This window comes from Octopus bimaculoides, chromosome 6 (genome assembly GCF_001194135.2).
Source record: "Octopus bimaculoides isolate UCB-OBI-ISO-001 chromosome 6, ASM119413v2, whole genome shotgun sequence".
NCBI lineage: Eukaryota > Metazoa > Mollusca > Cephalopoda > Octopoda > Octopodidae > Octopus > Octopus bimaculoides.
In genome coordinates this window covers 77,519,006-77,543,111 of record NC_068986.1, presented here as the reverse complement: position 1 = coordinate 77,543,111, position 24,106 = coordinate 77,519,006, and the positions used below count along the sequence as shown (strand labels likewise).

Here is a 24,106-nt window from a genome sequence, read left to right as displayed (position 1 = left end):
ATCAAAGGTCAACTGGTTCAGAAGACTGACCAGAAACTAAACAACAGGAACTTCAACAACATAAGACCAGATAGCCCCAATTGGGTTGCTTAGCCTGCTAGAAATAGCAGCTAAATCTCCCTCAAACTATATCATCTCAAAAAAGAAGAGGGTACATGTTGGATGATGTAGTCCTAGATATGCAATGCTTGAATAAAAGACTGGATGGTTATTACTGAAATGCCTTTAATGCAGACTAATCTAGACCTAAATCACAACATTTATAGAAATTAAGAATGAGGATACAGGGGAAAATGGTATTGTTGCTTTGGTTGAGAACAAGTAAATGATGGCAGACTTGAAGTGAATGAATGATGTGAGATGATGATGTGGGTGAGCAAGGAAGTCTAAGAGAAAAGCAGTGAGATCCAGATTTTATTTCATCCATGGATATTTAATTCAGTTCTGTTAATAAAAATACAAACAGGAAAGGTTATATATAAATAGACAAATACGGATCTGAAATAAATAAACAAATAAATTCGTACAAAAATACACAGCCAGAAACTCGACATAATGAAACAATTGATTATATCATTCCAAATACTTGACTTCGAAAGGAATAGTAAAATTGACCTAGGCTGGATTTGAACGCAGAGCGACATAACTAATACCACAAAGCATTCTATAGGACGCTCTAAATATTCTTCCCTTGACGTTTCTGGTGAGGAAAAAAATTCCCAAATTTTATTCATTTATTTGTTTACATGTTATAAAAATAGGGACCCAGTCGACGATGCTGCAAGGGAGGTAAGCAAAAAGATATGAAAGAGTTGTTTCCCTTTATAAGAGTTCTTGTAAAATTTGCTTTGGACTGCACAAATTATTGCAGTGTCGAAGTCATTTTATTAATCTAAAAACACGAAAAATTAGACATTTTTTACTTTTGATCCATTTCTTTATAGCACAGTCAGATGCTAGTAAATAACTCGTTCCTTTTTTTCTTTCTTTTTTTCTGTTTTTCTTTTTCTTTCCTTGTTCCTTTTTTTATCCATTTTTCTTTTTCTCCCAGATTTGAGTTTATATTTTCAATGTGATTTTTTAATGTTAAAATTTCCGATAAAGTACTATTTAGTTATTAAATATATAAAGTTATGAAGAAATATCAAAGAAAAACAAAGTTTTGTTGTAAAATCATTTCAAGATTAGACATATATAATAAACAGATTTTTATTTATTATAAACTTATTTAATAAGTCACAGTTTATAATATATAATAGGTTGCGGTGAATTTATATGTGTTAATTATTATTCATAATTATATCTGTAATGCTGAGGTCGATTTTGCCTTTCATCCTTTCGGGGTTCATAAAATAAGTTCCAGTTGAACACTGGGGTCAATGTAATCGCCTAGGCTCCCTCCCCAAAATTTCAGGCCTTGTGTCTATCATAGAAAGGATTGATAATATGTGACTATTATTACTGCATCCTGGTTGTGGATTTACAAATGTTTATGCTCTAAGTAAATATGGAGATGAAATATTTAAATAAATAATTAATACAAACCTAATCTATTAGAAGCCTCATTGCTATTGTCATTGTTATCAGCTAGGCTGCAAAAATCAATGGAAATTATGTAAATTTTACACAAACATCAAAGCAATTTTTTTTAGCATTTCAGTGCAGTATCCAATGATTCTGTCCATCCAAATACGGTAGCAAATATTGATAGATTAAGTTATAACAAGAGAATTCTAAAATCTAAAGGCAAGACAACAGTCGTCGTCATCGTCGTCATCGTCACTGCTGCCGCCATCATCGACGCCACCGTCGTCATCGTCGTTTAGCCCCAAGTCAGCCCTAAGAAATCACTACATGTATCAAGAAAAGAATTTTAGTGTCTCATCCTACAAAACATAAATCACGCACAAATAAAACCTTCAAAATTCTAGACCTCACCACCAGTAATGATCTCTCCCCTTGACAATTTCACATCAGCAAACCACATACTGCATCACAAATCTTGCCTTCCCCTTCAGGGTTCGAAAACACTTCAGCTTCAATAATTACTGCTCATCTAGTAAAAGCAAGGACCAGTTGGGAGCTGAGGTTGATGTAATCAACTGGCACATTTCCCCAAAATTTCAGGTTTTGTACCTATAGTGGAAAGAGTTATAATTGAGTGAGAGAGCAGTGCATGCCATCAAAGTGACATTAAGGTACAGGTATTTGAAACCCAATATATCCATCAATATACTTCCCATTTCATAAGGGTACACCAGGCACATACGTCACAACCATATGTGTGTGACATGGTGACCTCATATGAAGATAAACAGTACATAACCTTACAGGTGAGGTCCAGCTAGAATTTTCTTCAGGGTTGTTTAAGGATGATGAATGAAACACCCATGTTTCCAGAGATGAATTATTCAAACACCAAAGAATCCCTCTCAACAGATGAGTATGATGCTCCTTCACGACTCCTGTTCGTGATCAGAGCCACATATTGTCATCCACAAGGGATAATCTCAACTGGCTAAGGTCAAGCAACTGACAAGCAAATCTGCAGTATTGAGCAGAAACTTTGTTGTAACCCATCTTTTACCAACACAAAATATGTACCTATTAACACTTCCGATCAATTAAGATCAGAAACCATGTAAACCACTGCCTGGTACTGCAGCAGGACATTTTTTATTATTATTATTATGTTGTTTTTTTTTTCTCTCTTTCTTAAAATTTTCTTCCATTTCTCGCCGAGTGTTTTCCATACACCTAGGGCAGAGAAGCTCATTATATGCATTCCCAGTTTACACACGCAAATTCACAAGTAAAATATGTATGTGAGAAAATTAATAAATAAAAAAATTCATGAATGGATGTTGTTTTCACAGCAATAATGCTCTTCTCAGTACATGAGTCGTTCCAGTTAACATGATTTTTTGCACTTCTTGTGGGGATGGTAGGCCTGATATCATTTTCAAATAGGTTTCAGTACCTTTTTTTATCATCCCTAGAGATCCTACAATCACTGGTACGGTAGTCGCCTATTATTATTATTATTATTATTATTATTATTATTACTATTATTATTATTATTATTATTATTCAAATTCCACTGAGATCAACTCTGCCTTTCGTCTTTTCAAAATTGATAAAAGAGGCACTAGTCGAACACTGGGGTGAATGTAATCGAGTTACACACTGCCCCAAAATTGCTGGCCTTGCGTCAAAATATGAAACCATTATTGTTAATACTATTCAGTTATCTTGTTTTTATTGTTTACTTTCACTGCTCTACTGAACATAGTTGTGTGTGTTTTGGGTATGTGCAGGATTTTGTTTTGGATTTGTTATTTTTACTGTATTGATAGTACTCTACATCACATATTATACATATTTGTAAGTCCTGGGATTGTGTTTGTGTATTTTATTACGTGTCTGTTTTATAGGGATTAGTTCTGTTTTCGGACCCCACATTCAGATTATGTTTATTTCCAGATATATATATTTGGATAATTTCTCAATTTCTTTTCAGATTCATTATCAGTTGTTATTGTTGTTGTTGTTGTCATTGATGTTGTTGTTGTCATTGTTATTGTTACCATTGCCATCACCACTGTCACCACCGTTGTTGTTGTTGTTAATATATTTATTATTGTTATATATATTATGCATATATATAGATATAAATGTATATGTATACATGTATATGTGTAGATGTATATATATAGATGTACATGTAATATGTACACATATATATATAGACATATATACATGCATACATATATACACCCATACACACACATACACATGCACACACACACACATACATAGGTGCAGGTGTGGCTGTGTGGTAAGTATATCTCAAAGCAAACTCTGACACTGTTGTACCATTGAATTACAAATAACGCTCATCTTTTATGCCCGGGTGACCCTACAGCTTCCAAGAGTACAACTGTATTCATCTTTGCTTAGATAAAATGACTAAAAGTTCCAAATATCATAAGGATCCATTCAGTAATTTTGGTCCATGAAATTGTATGAAACACAAAGCATTACCCTTCTCCCTAGTCTTGGATTTTGTGTTCCAAATTTCATTATGATTGGTGCAGTAGTTTTCGAATGTATAAGTAACACACAAACACACATAAAGACATTGACTTTTATACAATAGATATGAATATGCACATATACATACATGTATGTGTGTGTGTGTGTGTGTTATATATATATATATATATATATACATATATATATATATATGTGTGTGTGTACACACACACACACACACACACACTAAAAGATAGATTGATAGGTACAACTGAGTGGGCAAACAAAAATATGAGACACTGCCTAGTGCTTTTTTTTATTTTGATAAGCCTGGTACTTATTCTAACAGCTTCTTCTTGTCAAACCAGTAAGTTATGGGAATGTAAATAAACGAACAGCAGTTGTGAAGCAGTGATGAGGGAGAAACACAGAGACATAGACACATATATACATACATATACATATGATACATTTCTTTCAGTTTCTGTCTATTATACGGTGCAGTATTTTACAATGTTGTAAATAATAATAATGGTATTTTTATATAAGCTTAAAGCTTTTGCCATTCACTGTACAATGACTAACGAAAATAGTGTAATAACGGAGCATATAAGCCCTCGACAGGGAAAAGAAGGCTTTCCCATCCGCGTGGGACGCGAATCCACATCCCTTTGTTAACATGACTGTGTGTGTTACCTTCACACACGGATAGGAAAGCCTTGTTTTTTCTGTCGAATGCTTATATGCCCCGTTATTAGACTATTTTCCTTAGTCATTGCATGGTGAACGCCATAAAGTTTAAGCTTATGTAAAAAAATACCATTGTTATTATTATTTACATGATTGTAAAATACGGCGTCGTATAACAAAACCATTTGCACCGAAATCATATATATATATATAATTCGAAAACATGAACAGTTTCGTAACATTGTTTACAAAATAATAGCTGATCGTTTGCAAAGGATCGTATGTACAGTGAACACTTAGGATTTTTGTTCTGGTAACTTCTGCTCTCTCCCATGTTCACGCACGACCAGCTATATGAGAAACGGTCGTTTATATTGTGTATCACTTACTAAAAAGACAAAATTTTAAAAATCTGTTATCTCTCTCCTTGTCTTTACACCGTCGCAAAAAGGGGACTTAACTCATGCTCCGATTTGAAAATTGTTAGAATTTATGGTTTAAAATTATTTTTAATACAAAAATTCACATGTTAGGAAGCAATAAAAAAATTAATAAATGGCTGATTCCGGGCATTTTTGGCCATGAGGAATCCATTGGTGCGACTCCCAGATTGCTATCTTGTAAGGTGTGGATTTCAAACTCAGCTATATAATAGGTGTAGATGCAAAGTTTTTTGCTAAGCCCTACTTGTCTATTGTGTTGTATTGTTCCTTTTTGTTTTATTTTCAGCCCTTGTGGCCAATAATGAAAAAATCATCATCATTATTGTTATTATTATTATTATTATTATTATTATTATTATTATTATTATTATCATTATTATTATTATTATTCAGTAAGTCTTATTTTTACCATGTGCTTTCACAGCACTATATACATTTGTAATATCTTTCCATCATAACCTAATGCACCTACTATTATAAGAATTGTTTCTGTTTTGGGACTTCATGTTCAAGTTACCTCTGTTTCCAGATCTTTGTATTTTGAGAGTTTATTATTATTATTATTATTATTATTATTATTATTATTATTATTATTATTATTATTATTATTATTATTATTATCTTCCAGAATTGCGGGAACCACCATACTGGGCTTCCTATTCACGTGCAAGACTATTGATACATACTGTAATCAACAGTAAATACTTTGATTTGGCCATTGCGGGTGTGATTGGTCTCAATGTCATAACTATGGCAACAGAGTATTATCTTATGCCAGAAGTAAGTAATCTGATTAAATCATTGAATTACTTTTGAATACTAACTCATAACATTATTTGCTGTACTCCCTCTACCTCTCTCACTCTCTCTCTCTATCTATCTATCTAGCTAGCTATCTATTTGTCTGTCTGTCTGTATCTATGCTCTCTCTCTCTTTCTCTTTCTCTCTTCCTCTCTTGTCAGCATCCATTTTTCATGCTGGCATGGGTTAGATGGTTTGATTGGAGCTGGTAGTCCTGCACTAGGCTCCAGTTTGTTTTGACTTGGTTTCTATGGTTAGATGCCCTTCCTAATGCAAATCCCTCTACAAAGTACATTGGGTGCAATGACCAATACACACACACACACACACACACACACACACACACACACACACACACATGCACGCACACATATATATGTATATTCTTTTATTTGTTTAAGTCATTTGACTGCGGCCATGCTGGAGTAACACCTTTAGTTAAACAAATTGACCCCAGGACTTATTCTATGTAAGCCTAGTACTTATTCTATCAGCCTTTTTTGCCAAACTGCTAAGTTACAGAGACGTAAACATACTAACATTGGTTGTCAAGCAATGGTGGAGGGACAAACACAGGTACACAAACATAAACATATATATATGTATATATATAGATATAGATATAGGTATAGATATAGATATATATATACAACAGGCTCCTTTCAGTTTCCATCTACCAAATCCACTCACAAGGCTTTGGTTGGTTCGAGGCTATAGTACTATAGTAGAAGACACTTGGCCAAGATGCCACAGTGGGACTGAACCTGGAACCGTGAAGTATGATCAATAAGTATCCGGACTGTTGCCCTAGTAATGAATCTAAAGCATGCAGAGTGAAGCCACTTGACACAGATTGACCTTGACATCTGCTGTGCATGCACACTAAGTTTTAATGTTCTAACTCACTTCTGCTGTCTACAGTAGTGCTTAGAAGGAACGTATGTAGCATACGATCATCACATTGACCATGACAGAGAAAGTTGTTATGGTGATACCTGCTCGGACGCCTATGCAAAGTAGTAGAAAGTGTATGGAATGTACAAGTGGTTCAGACATTTCTAAGATGGCTGAAAAAATAGCGATACTGATGAATGTTCTGGGAGACCAGCAGCCAGCAGAACTGAGAAAACCATTGCAGATGTGCATGCAGCTGTGAGGGGAAATTGTTGAATCACCATCCATGAGTTATCAGAGGATGTGCAGATTAGTTACAGTTCAGTTCAGTTCATTATCAATGACGATTTTTGGTATGAGACGCGTATCTGTCAAGTTTGTGCCAAAACTGTTTTTAGCTGACCAAAAAGACACTTGGGTTTCAGTTGCACAAGATCTCCTTGTTTGTGTCGAGAACAATGAAAGCTTTTTGAAAACTTTGCATAGGCCTCTGAGCAGGTATCACTAAGCTTTTGGCAATGGTCACATGCTACATGCCTTCCTTCCAAGCACTGCTGTAAGCAGCAGAAGTGAGCTAGAATGTTAATACTTAGTGTACATGCACAGCGGTGTTCAAGGTCAATTTATGTCAAGCAGCTTCACACTGAGTGCTTTAGCTTCATTACCATGGCAACAGAGTAGATACTTATTGATCAGACCACATATATATATATAAATATAGATATAGATATAGACATATATATATAAATATAGATAAATAGATAGATAGATAGATACATACATACATACATACATACATACATACATACATACATATTTGTTTAGACATATACATGCATATAAACGCTTAGATAGATAAATACATACATACATATATATATATATATATATATATTTACATGTATGTATGTAGATAGATATATATATATCTATGTGTACTATGTGTATGTCTTTGTGTTTGTGTTTGTTCTCCCACCACCATCACTTAACAACCAGTGTTGGTTTATTTAAAAAGAGGCTGATAAAATAAGTACTAGGCTTAAACATAAAAGAAGTCTCGGGATCAATTTGTTTGACTAAACTCTTCAAAGCACTATCCCACCATGATCACAGTCTAATAGCTGAAACAAGTAAAGCATAAAGGAAAGAAGAAAAAAGATACAGAAAGTGTGCAGAAGCCAATCAGATGGTTTGTACCCAGTGCCAAATTTAGGACTAATGAAGCCTTGTGCTAGTTAAGTTATGGAGCTCCTGACTTTGGCCCCTTTATGTTAAAAGATAATGTGTAAAAGGATTTACATTATTATTTTCATTTTCATAACTTTTAGGAAAAACATTTGAATGTTTGACATTTGAAAAATTCATCATAAAAATCTGGTGGGCAGAAAGACGCGCCTTCCCCCACCCCTCTGGTCAACAGGACTCTGTGCTTAAGCACACCTAAGCACAATAGTAAATCTGGCACTGCTTGTACCTACTCTTCAGTGAAGATTTAAATTATTCCCCAGTTCTATTCCACCATCATCTGGTTCTTGGATACCTTTAGCTGAGTCCACTCAGCTGTAAGCATTCTTGATGTGCAGCTTTCTACTGCAGCAACCCATAAGCTGTGGCTTCTACTTTCATTTCCCCACCTACCTAAGAGGCTAAAATTTAGCCTAGGCCAAAATTCCTATCTTTGAAATCCATCTTATTGAAAAAGCAGTTTTAAATTTTACCTTTGTGGTACACTTGGGTAAAGACCCTCTTCGATCATGAATGACCATGGGATTCCACCTAGAAAGTTCCCCTTTAAAGCACAAGTCTGGGCAAGGCTGTTTATGGAAGACCAGCTTCCCCTCTTCATGCCACCAAAGTTATCCAAGGGAAAGATAAACACCAATACAGCTTGGTACCAGTGACGTCACAACTCATTTCTACAGCTGAGTGGACTGGAACAACATGAAATAAAGTGTCTTTCTCAAGTACACAACACACAGCGCAGTCCAGAAATTGAACTCACTACCTCATGATTGTAAGCCCGATGCTCTAACCACTGAGCCATGTCTCTTCAATGGTACACTAGAGATCAAACATTAAATGTAAAATAAAACAAAAACATTGGCCTGCAGGTAAGGTAGAACTGAACTGTACTGATGAGGTTATAAAATATACTGAAACATCATTATCATTATCCTTGTTGTTTTAACATCCACCTTTCCATACTCACATGGGTCCGACAGAATTTCTTGAAGTGGATTTTCAAGAGTTACATGCCCTTCCTCCTGCCAACCATTTTCTATTTCCAAGTAAGGTAATATTTCCCCTCAGCCAGATATGTTTCCACAGAAGTTTGGTATCAAAGGACACTGCTTACATGACAGTAACACTCACACACATGCACACACACACACACACACACACACACACACACACACACAAATATATATATATTTATGCGTGTTGTGTGTGTGTTTGTGTATATATATATATATATATATATATATATATATATATATATATACGATGGGCTTCTTTCAGTTTCCGTTTCACAAGGCTATAGTAGAGGACACTTGCCCAAAGTGCCACACAGTGGGATTGAACCCGGAACCATGTGGTTTGGAAGCAAGCTTCTTACCACACAGCCACTCCTGTGCTTATATATATTCAACAAGCTTCTTTCAGTTTCCATCTACCAAATCCACTCACAATATTTTGGCCATCCCAAATCTATATTTGTAGGCCCTTTCTCAAGGTGCCAAACCTGGAACATTTCTTACTGCACTGCCACACCTGTGCCCGTTTCCATAATTGTCCCCTATTTGAAAACAAAAATCAGGTTGTCTTTTCTGTATCATGTAGGTTAACTTGAAAATTTATTCATATTTGTGGGTTTTCTGACAACTTACATTCATTCATTCGGTACTACACAGTTCTACTTGCAAAGTAAGCAAGAGAGTAATTTCTTTTTCCCTGCATACATCAAACCCAACAGGAGAGTCAATCATATCAATTGCTGCATTGTGCATGAAGTACGAAGTACATTTTCAAGAGATAAGGGTTCTTTTTTATCCATCAGAATTTCAATTAATCTAAGGCAAATAAGAATTATTTGAACTTGTTTGTTGGTTAATATCAAGAAAAGAAAGAGATTGTGTTAATTAACGAAGAAAAATTTATTACATGCTAAAAGTATCAGAATCTAGAACACTTATGGCTGCAATGCTTACAAAGTTACTTTCACCAAAAATCTTAGTTTTTCTTCTTTTTCCCTTTTTTTTTTTTTTTTTTGGTGGAGTGGGGGATTTGAATGAAGTACAAAAAGGGATAGGTACTTCTAAAATTTTTACTTTCATTTTGTTTGTTTATGCTTTTTCTTAAAAAAACACTACTTCATTCAATCATCCGCCCACAGAATCCTGAGTGGATATGTTTCAAAACAAGGTCTTCAGTTTTGACAGTAATGTATGAATGTAAACAAAGCAAACATGAAATTCAAATGACAACATGCTTTGTCTATTACACAGTGTGCAACTAAATAACATCATTAGAAGACTGACTGGGTGACACATCATAATCAATGGAAATGGTGGACTGAAAAGTCAGTGAGGTGGAGTGGGGTGGAAGAACATAGAAAATATCAATACTTATCAACAAACTCACTCACACAGCCACTCTTATACTCACATGCACATACGCATTCTTATACATAGAAATAATAAAACACCAGGAAAACACACACATACTCACATATAATATATGTGTGTAGACTTTAAATGATGATGATGAGGATGATGATGATGATGATGATGATAATGATGCATGTAAATATAAAATATGTGTGTGTATGTATGCATGTATGTATGTATGTATGTATATATGTACATATGTATAAGTGCACTCACACATTTATACAATGTGCTCACAGCAAAAAGAAAAACAAGGGAAAAAAAGCACACACGCAAACACACACACACACACACACACACACAAATGAACAAACCTACAAAATACAAAAAAAAACCTTCTTGATCTGCACTTTTTCTCTCTGCTTCTTGTTCTCCTACTTCTGCCCCCATCTCTGCCATACTGCTTTGCATATTGTATACACAACATTAAAATTCAATGTCTAGCTGTTGACAACTTCTTTACAGATTAAAAATTTTAATGAAGTTTTAATATTTATTTAATCTTCTTTCTTCCTCTTTCTCTTTCCAGGGCTTAGAGTTTGCTTTGAAAATTTTTAACTATTTTTTTACCAGTGTTTTTATTTTGGAAGCCACTATGAAAATGGTAGCACTGGGCTTCATGAGATACATGAGAGAACGGTAAAGTACCAACTTAATGTCTTCCTTTGATCCAATTTTTTTTTTAAATTGATTTACTTATAAACTTTAATTCCATGCACCTGACATCTCCACCCATAAGCATGACTACACACACACACACACACACAGATGCACACATACACACATGCACACACACAAACACATATACACACACATACACACACACACACACACACACACTCACACACACGCGCACACTTGTAGGCATGCATGCATGTATGTATTTGTATATCGTATCACTGCACTGACCAGACTATTGGGTGTTGTTTACACCACTGGTCATCATGTGCTTCCTTACGTAGTTGTAGATTTCAATTTATGCCATCCTGCCGTAAATACAGAGGAGAAAAAATTACACTGTAGTTAAGTTTATGTATTCATTGAAAGTTTATAAGTTGCTCAGTCACTACTCAGAATTTCTCCAAACAAATTATCCTTCAAACAACAGAAAGATAAACGGGAGTTTGATTAGGAATTTCTGAAGTAAAGATGTGGCAGAGTTTGAATTTGTCAGTTTCACAAGATCCCACATTCAAATTATGTTTATTTCCAGATCAGTTTTTGTCAAGTGATAAGACATGCAGCAACATACAGCTGGCTAGCTGTTAATGGGTGTTACAAGAGAAGGAGCATGGCTCAGTGGTTGGAGCGTTGGGCTCACAATCATGAGGTAGTGAGTTTGATTCCCAGACCAGGCTGTGCGTTGTGTTCATGAGCACAGCACTTTATTTCACACTGTTGCTCCAGTTCATTCAGCTGTAGAAATGAGCTGTGACAACACTGGTACCAAGCTGAATCAGCATTTGCCTTTCTCTTGGATAAAATCCGTAGTGTGGAGAGGGGAGGCCGGTATGCATGGGTGACTGCTGGACTTGTGTCTTGGAGGGGAACTTTCTAGGTGCAATCCTATTGTCATTCATGACCGGAAGGAGGTTTTTAAAATAACTTTAGAAATGTTCAGTCTACCTATCACTTGTATATGAGGAGTGTTACAAGGGAGCTATTTATTAGTAGTCAAGTAATCAAGTGTGGTATAGCATAGAGAAGAATTATTGCTGTGTTTCACTGCCAGGTATTTTCAGCTACTGATCTGTACCTCAACAAATCATTTTCTGGTTGGGTAGTAATATTTGAAATCTTTTATCATTTACAAGTTTCAGTCATTGGGTTGCAGCCATTTGGGGACACTGCCTTGAAGGGTTTAGTTGAACAAACCAACCCAGTACTTATTTTTAAGTCTAGTACTTATTCTGTTTGACTCTTTTGTTGAACTGCTAAGTTATGGAGACAAATGAACACCAGCTGTTAACTGATAGTTGGAGACAAACATCACAAAAAGACAATGGTACACATACATGCATACATACATACATACATACACACATGCATGCATACACATGCACTCTCACACAGATGCACTTATGTATGTACACACACACATACATGCACTTATGCATGCACACACACACACACAAACTCTCACACATGCATGCACACACACACACACACACACACACACACACACACACACATACATACACACATAGCCTAAGTGCCAATCATGAGAAATCAGGCTTCTTAAAACCAGAAAGGAGAAAGATGATTTGAAGACTACAGATCCAAGCATCACTGGAACTGTAACAATCTGTAAAACTTTCCAGAAGTTTATCATTTAAGTATATATGAGCATGTCTAGACATGCAGCTATATGATGAGAATACAAACATAAAACAAAACATATATACATACATGCCCTGTTGATGTGGTTAAAATTCCAATGAAGGAACCTTAGATCTAGGTTAGAAACCAGCTCTTTCTCTATTGGCATAAAATCTTGAAATAAAACTAAATAACAATGTACATACATACATATAAGCTTGTCACAGATTCCATCTACTAAATTCACTCACAAGGCATTAGTCATCCTTGGGCTATAGTAGAAGACACTTGTTCAAGATGCCAAGAGAGTGCTGCACAGTGTGACTGAAACTGAAACCACATGGTTACAAAGAAAGCTTCGAAACCACACGGTCATACCTGTGTCTAAAGTATATCATTCAGGATAGAGTCAACAACTATTGAAAAGGTTGTAAGACGCAATGAAAATTTTAGAAAACATAGATAAGTAAATGAGTGGAAATCGAACCAGTGAGTGTGTTAAATAATAAGGCACTAAAAGAAAATGACTCTCTCCAGACACAATAAAATTAAGCAAAAATTTTGTTAAAAAGATTAATGATGGAACATATGCCACTGAACAGCATGAAGAAACATTTTAACTTTTGTAGAATGGTCATGCAACACTCTAGTAATGTAACAGATAACAACAAAATTCCCAGATATTTAATGTATAGAGGAATATTAACAGTAATACTGGATTGAATTACAACTTGAAATATGAATTTAAGGATTGAATTACAACTTGAAATATGAATTTAAGGATGTCTGAAAAACTTTCCCAGAAATATGTATTTCTAGGAAAGTTTAGAATGATGAATAACTTGAAATTCTTGAATTTGGATACAGCAAGCAGGAGAGATATAAGAAATAAATGCATGAAATATTTAAAAGTGACTTGCTAGATATGTACAGATTATGAATTTTTCTTTATATGCAGCTAACAGCACCTCTGCTTTAAGCAAGTAGAGAAATTTACTAATGTGCAACATTTATAACCATTTCTGTCTGTGACTGACTGCAAAGAAAAGCTGCATATATTCTTACAAAGCACCCCTATTTCTGAATGAATATTTAAGGACAGAAATTTTCTACTTTTAATGAGTATATTTCTAAATTTATTAACAATAACAAAACAGTACAGATTTATACTGTCGACATATATTTGGAAGTATTGCAGGTCTAGGAAACTCCAAACATATGCACATGCACATAATCATGCAATGCACAGTTATTCACTAACAAACATGTGTATGTATATATGTATATATATATATATATATATATATATATATATATATATATATATAACAAATCAGGAAATAGAAAATTTGGGGGGCATTATTTATTTATCATTACACATGTTTCATTTGCTAATAGGAATTACAAAGTTTTACATGTTAGATAGACATGTAACAAATCATCATTTAACATCCGTTTTCCATGTTGGCATGGGTTAGACAGTTTGACAGGAGTTGACCAGCTGAAGGGCTGTTCAGGCTCCATGTCTGTTTTGGCATGGTTTCAGTGGCTGGATGCCCTTCCTAATGCCAACTACTTTACAGGGTGTACTGGATCCTTTTACACAGCACTAGCATGGATGCTTTTTACATGGCACCAGCACCTACAAGCCCACAAGAGCAGGGATTCTCAGCTGGAGAGGGTTGCAGGGGATGAGCCTGTATGCATCGGCAACCATGTTTTACTTAGCTTGATGTGTCTTTTCAAGTACAGCAAATTGCCAGTAGTCTCAGTCCCCTGACATCTGCTCTGTGAGTCCTAATGTCTGTAAATCCTTTCTCACTACTTTGTCCCACATCTTCCTGGGTCCACCCCTTCCACATGTTCCCTACTGAAGTGTTTAAGAGCATTAAAGGGTTTCAAGAGGAAACAGCTGGAATTTACCCTAACTACTTACTTATATATAAATGTTTCTTTTTATATCAAGTTATATATAAAAACAATTTAACATTAATAAACTGAAGGATTACTCAATGCAGTTTAGTAGAGTAAATATCAACTGATGCAAGGAAGAGGTTGATAGTGATGGTGAGGTTTTAGCTTGGCCATCTTTATTGAACTGCCTGATGAAAGTGAGCAATCTTTGAAGTCACTATGAACCTTTCACTTGTAAAAGTTAATGAATACATACAGGCATGCTCACATTAGCACATTCACACACTTCACAAACAAACATACACACATGCACACATATAAATACATATAACCAACCAGATGAACAACCAACCAGATGAACAACCAACCAGATGAACAACCAACCGTCATTATGTTTGAAACTATGTCTATGTGAGCATGTGTGTATATACATACAAATTATATGTGTGTGTATGTATATGAACTAATCTCTCTTTTCAAACATGTATCTGTATATATTTATATCTCTATGTACACACTCTCACAATCCTATGAATGTAAACTACTTCCAATGAATGTCAATGTTAAAATACATTACTCATTATTTCTCTTTTTCTATTTGCAGTTGGAATCAGTTAGATACAGCAATTGTGATTTTATCTGTGGTGGGAATAGTTCTAGAAGAAATGGAAAGTAATGTAATTCCAATGAACCCTACAATCATTCGTGTCATGAGGGTGTTACGAATTGCCAGAGGTAACTATCTCTTGACTACAAAATTCATTTTCTTAAACTATATGAATCAGCCCCAGTACTGACCATTTCTTCCTTAAGTCTGGTACTTATCCTGTTGGTCTCTTTTGCTGGAGACCAACATAAACACACCAGCATAAACACAACAGCATTGATTGTCAAGCAGTAGTGGGGAACAAACACAGACACAAAGTCACACACACACACACACACACACACACACACACACACACACACACACACACACACACACACAAAGTAAAAGGCACCATACGAACGTGGTCGATGCCAGTGCTGCCTGACTTGCTCCCATGCCGGTGGCACATAAAAAGCACCATTCGAGCATGGTCGCTGCCAGTGCCACCTAACTGGCTCCTGTACCGGTGCACGTAAAAAGTGCCATTCAAGTGTGGTCAATGTCAGTACTGCCTAACTGGCCCTCATGCCGGTGGCACGTAAAAAGCACCCACTACACTCTCAGAGTGGTTGGCATTAGGAAGGGCATCCAGCTGTAGAAACCTTACCAGATCAGATTGGAACCTGGTACAGCCTTCTGGTTTGCCAGTACTCAGTCAAACCAGCCAACCCACGCCAGCACGGAAAGCAGACATTAAACAACAATGATGATGATGATGATGATGATGATGATGATGATGATATCAGCAGCAAAGTATTCAAAAGCAAATATTTATATAGATATTAATATTGTTATCATTATCGAAGGCAATACAAATAATTGATAACAATTATATTAATATAGGTGGTTGCAAGCTTAAATCAGTATTATATAGCAATATAGCAAATTAAAATTATATTTATCATGAAGACACAGTAAAGTGTGTACCCGCTAGAAATGAGAGTTAAAATCCTCATTTGGACCATCATAAAAATTATCACTGAAAATAACAGATTCAACAGTATACGAGCAAGTGGATCAGAAAAAATCTCTCACATACCTATATAGCATAAAGCTATACATTTAATGATACAGGTATATATGTGGACTGATTTCTAATTTGATACAAAAATCTTACCTTCTTCAGCACACCTTAACCCTTTGAAACACCTATTTTTGGTGGTCCAAATGAGGATTTTAACTCTCATTTCTAGTGGGTAGACATTTTAATGTGTTCTTATGATTAATATAATTTTATATATATATATATATATATATATATATATATATATATATATATATATATACCGCAGGCTTCTTTCAGTGTCCATCTACCAAATCCACTCACAAGGCTTTGGTTAGCCTGAGGTTATAGCAGAAGCCACTTGCTCAAAGTGCTTTGGGACTGAACCTGGAACTATATGGTTGAGAAATAAGCTTCTTAGAACACAGTCATATAAGCTTATTTGATTATTTCTCTCCCTCATTTGTTTTCCACACTTAAATTAAATCTCAGACTACAAAATGTCTTTCTTCATGAGACATTCACATCACTAGGAACATTGTACTTTAGGCAGCAAGCGAGCAGAATTGTTAAAGTATTGGACAAAATGCTTAGCAACATTTCTTGTGGCTCTTTCTGTTCTGAGTTCAAATCCTGTCCAGGACAACTATGGTTTTCATCCTTTCAACATGAATAAAATAAAGTATCAGCTAAGTACTGAAGTCGATGTAATTAACTTACCCCTCCCCTCAAAAATTGCTGGCATTGTGCCAAATTTAGAAAGAACTATCAACATCATTCTTATCATCACCCTTTTTAAAAATCTAATGAAATTCTAATTTTTCTATTTTTATATTATTTTCAGTTCTAAAACTCTTGAAAATGGCAAAAGGAATCCGTGCCTTGCTAGATACTGTGATGCAAGCCCTACCACAAGTTGGAAATCTTGGCCTATTATTTTTTTTACTATTTTTTATTTTTGCTGCTCTTGGAGTTGAGCTGTTTGGAAGATTAGGTAAGATTAACAGTAATATATCACATCTGACTACTAGTTTCACATATATCAAGATATCACACATATTGACTGATGATACAACAACATCATACAATACATGTAGAGAGATTGGGTAAATGGTGTTATACCACACAAACTGGCAGATTAGATGATGGAGAACTGACAGAGTTGATATAATGTTGGACAGAATGTTTTGTAGTATCAATTCCAACTCACTGTGCTCTGAGTTCAAACCCTTTTGAGATCAACTTTACTTTTCATTCTTTCACTCAATTAGTGAGACTGTTTGAGGGCCAGATAAGATTCTTGGTTCTTCCCTTTCTGACTGCAACACCTGCATCAACACTGGTGCCAATCTATATCAGTTTAAGTCAGAGGCCTTTCTATCCATTCCGTTTTACCACTCACTGTTCCTGAGAAGCTTGTAGGGGTAAAATCCTCAGGCACCTTCTCCATAGGGTCCTATCAGAAGCAACTGTCATTAACCTTTCCTGCTGGATTTCCAAGCATGACCTAGTGAGACTACAGATATTATCCAGCCATTATGCATGTGGTCTACCCCTAGGTTTCCTGCCAACTGACTTGGCTTAAAGAACCTGTCTTACAATCCTTTCCTGCAGCATTCTATCTACATGTCTGTAGTACTGGAGTTGTGAGTGCTCAATGTGGAGAAGTAGCAGCTTGACCTGGAGAGACTCTGATCTCTGACCTACACACCTAGTCAAGTGGTGTTATTCCAGAGATCCTTCAGAGGAGCACCATTTCAGCCATTTGTACTCACAATCATACTCTTTTGATCATTACATAACATTCATGATCATAGATGATGTTAGGCACAAAAATCAAATCAAAGATAGCAAGTTTGGCTTTTTACCAATGTCTCCTCTTCTGAGGTTTGAATGCTGAAGCTGGCACATAAATGTACCAGTACCTGCATTTCTTGCACAAAGGCACTGTGAAAACTTTTTGGAGAGGACCAATGTCTTCTGGGTAAATACTGGCATTCCGTCAGTTACGATGACAAGGGTTCCAGTTGAATTGATCAACAGAACAGCCTGCTCGTGAAATTAACATGCAAGTAGCAGAGCACTCCACAGACAAGCATACTCTTAATGTAGTTCTCAGGGAGATTCAGCATGACACAGAATGTGATAAGGCTGGCCCTTTGAAATACAGGTACTACTCATTTTTACCAATTGAATGGACTGGAGCAACATAAAATAAAGTTTCTTGCTCAAAGACACAATGCTTTGCTGGGAATCAGACTCATGACCTTATGATCATGAGCTGAATACTCTAACCACTAAGCCATTTGCCTTCACTTTCGGATAGATATTGATGGTGTTGTGAGTGGAGATTCATATGTATGGGCAACTACTGATCTTCAAATAATCTTGCTCCAGCCAGGTCAACCTTGATTGATGAGAAATTTATGAAAGAATAGGTAACTGGAAAGATATCATATCATGTGCCAGATTAGGTAACAGGTGAATATCACACACACTGACAGATTAATTAGCATGTAAAATATTACACTTTCTAACAGAGTACATAACTAGGATGATATCACATCTTTTGCTAGATGCGATAACAAGCAAAATATCACATCTAACAGATTAAATAACAGGTAAGATATCATACCTTCTGACTAAGAAAGTAACAGGTGGCATATCATACCTTCTGACAAATGAGATTTCACACCTACTGACAGATCAGGTAACTTATAAGGTGCTACACAGCTAACAGATTGATTAATTAATGAGCTATGAAACATACTGACAGATTAGAGAATTGGTAAAATATCTCATCTACTGACAGGTTAGGTCATGGTGAAATACCACCCCTGCTGAGAAATGATTGAGTTGTGAAGTAATAGATCATTAACAGATCAGGTAAAAGCCATAGAGAATTTTCACCAGTTTACAGAAACAGTAACAGGAAAATGTTTAGAGATAAACAGTTAATATATGTATGTTTTTCTTTGAGCTTTATTTAAGTTCTTAAAATAGTTCAAACCAGTTGCTAACAAAGCAACAAGACATCTTGGGTTAAGAGAGTTCCCAGTGTTTGTAAATATATGGTTGAGTTGATGTGTTGGTTGAACTGTTGCTATGTTATTCACCTAAAGAATCTCAGATGGAGAATCTCTGGAATGTCTTTACACATCTTCACTGTACAACTAATAGAAAGGATTTGGAGAATCCACATCAGGTATTTTCCTCTGTCTTAAAAAAAATGTATTTCTTGGATTTTGTGTAAATTTATAGGTACATTGCCTAATTTGTAGAATTTATAATCAGAATATGAGAATTTATAGTTAAAATACAAGAGCTGTAAGTTCTGCATTAATTCACCACTAATGCATTTTTTCCTGGACTTTTGATTGTATGCATGTATGTATTGATGGATGTATGTATGTATGTATGTATGTATGTATGTATGTATGTATGTCATTATTCAGTTTATTTTAAGATTTCTTGCCAATAGAGAAAGACCCGGTTTCTAACCAAGATCCAAGGCTCCTTCATTGGAATTTCAACATCAACAACAGGGTGTGTTTGTTTGTTTGTATGTATGCATGTATATACAGATTTGTATGTTTTTATGTTTGGATTCTCATGCATATAGTTGCATATCTAAACATTCTCATATATTTAAATGATAAATAATAATCTTCTGGAAAGTTTTACAGATTTTTAAAGTTCCAGTGATGGATTTGATCTGTAGTTGTCGAATTAGCTTTCTCCTCTCTGGTTTTGAGAAGTCTAATTTCTCAAGTTTGGTATTTAAGCAGTGTGTTACATATCCCAGAGCCCCAATAATTACAGGTATAAACCTGAATTTGTAATCTGGATACAGTAACTGCAAATTTCTCAGTAGTTCAGTATAGGTGTTCTCTTTTTCACTGATCTTCAGCTTTTATGTTAACATCCGCTGGGTAGCTAATTTTCACAACTGTGCACAGTTTCTCTTCTCTATCCCAAATCATTATATGTATGTATGGTTTAATATATGTATGTATGGTTTAATATATGTAAGTGTGTATGTTCCAAATTGTAGGATACAGAATTGTACCCAGGGAGCTGAAATTTACTTAAGAGCACATCTTTGCATGATGGACACCATAGGCTGTATGAATTTTTTTAATACTTTCTATAAACCTGAGCAAGGTTTGGTACTGGCTACTCATATATCATAATGAATGGCAGGTTAGACAATCAGACAGATGAACAGACAAGCAGGCAGGCAAACAGACAAGCAGGCAAATAGACAGGCAGGCAAATAGACAGGCAGGCAGGCAGGCAGTCAGACAGACAGAATGAAGGACTAGAAGATAGATGTCTGGAAAGCTGGAAAGATCAAAGGGTGGATGAAAGTATCAAGTGATGATTCAATCAATGTATAGATGAATTGATCAATTGATGAATGGGTCAATTAACTATTGTATAAATTGATCATTGGACACATCAATCAATGAATGGCTGGAAAGCTGACTTGATGGATGCATGCATGCATGCATGCATGGACAGATTGATGGGCGGATGGATGGATGGATGGGTGGATGGATGGATGGATAGGTGAGTGAATGGAGGGGGTGGAAAGGTGGATGGATGGTGGGGTTAGATGGATGAATATATTGTTTGCTTGTTTGCAATGCCAGTCTTTTGTTGCTTTTTTAACAACAAAAAACATTTTTTTTTTGCTATTTTTTTAAAGTGCTACTAATATTTTAAATTTTATTTGTTGTTTTCACAACAGATTGCTCAGAAGAACATCCATGTGAAGGACTCGGGGATCATGCACATTTTAGGCATTTTGGAATGGCATTTCTCACTTTATTCCAAATTGCAACAGGAGATAACTGGAATGGAATCATGAAAGTAAGACATGTTTTTTTAACTATTTTTCAAGATTGGTACTGAAGGAATTAGTCATGTAACTAAGTGTTGCAATAATTAGAGATAGAACTATAAAGCTATAGTCTGAATGGAATATCAGCAGTTTCTCATCAGTTCAACATAGACACTTTATGTATGTATGTATGTATGTATGTATGTATGTATGTATGTATGCATGTATATATGCATGTATGCATGTGTGTATGTATGTATGTATGTATGCATGTATGTATGTATGCATGCATGTATGTATGTATGCATGCATGCATGCATGTATGTATATATGTATGTATGTACGTATGTATGTATGCATGCATGCATGCATGTATGTATGCATGTATGCATGTATGTATATATGTATGCATGTATGTACCTGTGAGATTTCCAATAACAGATAGGATGACGAAGCTTCCACATTCTCCACAGACTGACTTTTATTGCCACCAGATATCTTTCTTCAGCTTGTCTCTAAATCATGCCAATAGGGTAGAAAGGACCCATGTTATATTGTGCAAGCTTCATTGGACCTAAAATTCCATATGAACATTACTGGAATCCCTTTAGTTGGCAATGGTCTTCTTTAGATACAAGTGGACAGTCCTCATATACATTTGTATGTATGTTTGTCTCCAACTATCCATCCTTGCTTTAGTTATTGTGATCATCATTATCATTTAAAGTCAAGTCCATGCTTGCATGGGTCAAGCAGAGTTTATTGACACAGGTCTTTTACAGGTGGATGCTCTTCCTGTCAGCAACACTTATCTGTTTCCTAGCAAGGTAATATCTACTCATGACCAGACTTCTTTCCACAGAATATTGGCAATGAATTATATTCATTCTCACGATGTCAAAACAAGGAAACACAAACATACACGCATCCCCCCCCCACACACACACATGAACACACCCATATGACAGGCTTCTTTCAGTTTCCATCTACCAAATCCACTCACAAGGCTTAGGTTGGCCCAAGGCGATAATAGCAGACACTTGCCCAAGACACCAACATATAGTTGGGAAACAGACTTCTCAACCACACAGTCTTGTCTGCACCTATAAGTGCTTGTACCTACATCATCATCATCATTTAATGTCCCTTATCCATGCTGGCATAGGTTGGATGGTATGATCAGAGCTAGCAAGCTGGATGGCTGCACCAGACTCCAGTCTGATTTAGCATGGTTACTATGGCTGAATGTCCTTCCTATAAGAGAAATATATTATTAAGCAAAGGAAATGTAATACACTAATAAATTATAGTATTTTGAAAATGCTGGTTGAGAACCAATAATGCTGTATTTTCATTGAATTCATTCTACTTTACGAAAATAAGAAACCTATCTGCCATGAACACATAGTAGCAGTTATTACCTATTTTTGCCTAGAATTGTCTTGAAAATCATTGCATCTCAAATTTTCAGTAAATTAGATGCAAAAATATATTTAAACCTCTTGATTCTAACCTACTGTATAATTATAATTATCAATTAATTATGCTATAATTATCAGTTCTATAATTTGAACAAGAATTTTCTCTGAAGTTGATTCTGAATAACTGTAACACAGCTGACAGGCACATGCAGTTGATGTTGTTTGTGTTCTTGTCAGGAATTGTTAAAAAAAATAATAATCCAATCTGGTTAATCAATACAACACCTGGAATATAATAGAATCCTCAGTAAAGAGATGTGGAAGGGGATCTTGTTATCATATCTATTTGTTTTTATTATTTATTATTAAAACTTTGAAGAGCAATGGATTTGCAAAATCATTAGAGCATCAGACAAAATGCCTTGCAGTATTAGTTCCACCTCTTTACATTCTGAGTTCAAATACTGCTAAGATCAATTTTTGCCTTTCTCCCCTCCAGGGTTGGTTAAATAAAGTCCTGGTCAAGTACTTGGGTCAGTGTAGTTGATGGCTTTGTACCTAAATTAGAAATTATCATTAAACCTTCACAAGTTTGCATGACTTAAATATTAGCTCAGAATGGCTGTTTAATTCCTATGGAGTAATATGTTTGCTTTCTCAGAAAGACAAAGATCACAGCCATTGTTAACATGATTTTTGGAATGTTCTAATATCTGATACAGTGGTTTCATATTTCATAAAAACCAGATGTACTTCAATAATGTGTATGTATGTGCATGCAAACATGTGTGTATCTATGTCTATATATGTGTATCTGTGTATATGTGTGTATATGTATTGTGTGTGTATGTATGTATGTATGTATGTATGTATGTAGGTAGGTAGGTAGGTAGGTAGGTAGGTAGGTAGGTAGGTAGGTAGGTAGGTAGGTAGGTATATATGTATGTGGGCATGTATATAAATGTATATATTTCAACATAATCTGGGTTAGAAACATACAGTGTGCTCTCAAAGCTCCTCTCCAGGTATTGGCTACCAAATGTTATTATACAGTAGGACTTCACCTGTTACTGGATGTACATGTGGAAATCCACAAATGTCGGCAGAATATAAACAAAAAAATTAAGACTAGAAAATTTATTGAACAAGCTTCATTACATATCACTACAATTGTTTCAACACATGGGTATCAGCTGTTAATTGCTGAATGTTACATATATTATACATGATGTTGTATTAACCTTTTAGCATTTCAACTGGTCATATGTAGCCCATATATTCTACCACGTTTATGTGCAAACTAGTCAGATCCAGCTTCTTACATCTACCTTCCAATGTCATTCTAAAAATAGATAGTCACATCATTGAAATCTCGAAGTTACAAGATAACGCATGATTAATTCAAAACAATCATCATCATCA

General features: G+C 35.4%; 1 protein-coding gene across 2 annotated transcripts in view; it reads left to right on the top strand.

Annotated features, from left to right (window-relative positions):
* LOC106884336 (voltage-dependent T-type calcium channel subunit alpha-1I) overlaps positions 1-24,106 on the top strand; it is an 894,587-nt gene that overhangs the window by 799,294 nt on the left and 71,187 nt on the right. For both annotated transcript variants that reach the window (XM_052968893.1, XM_052968892.1), the window contains 5 exons: positions 5,797-5,948; positions 11,062-11,171; positions 15,370-15,500; positions 17,262-17,411; positions 21,171-21,292. In XM_052968893.1, the coding sequence (XP_052824853.1) occupies positions 5,797-5,948; positions 11,062-11,171; positions 15,370-15,500; positions 17,262-17,411; positions 21,171-21,292 (665 nt within the window). The remainder of the gene's footprint in view (positions 1-5,796; positions 5,949-11,061; positions 11,172-15,369; positions 15,501-17,261; positions 17,412-21,170; positions 21,293-24,106) is intronic.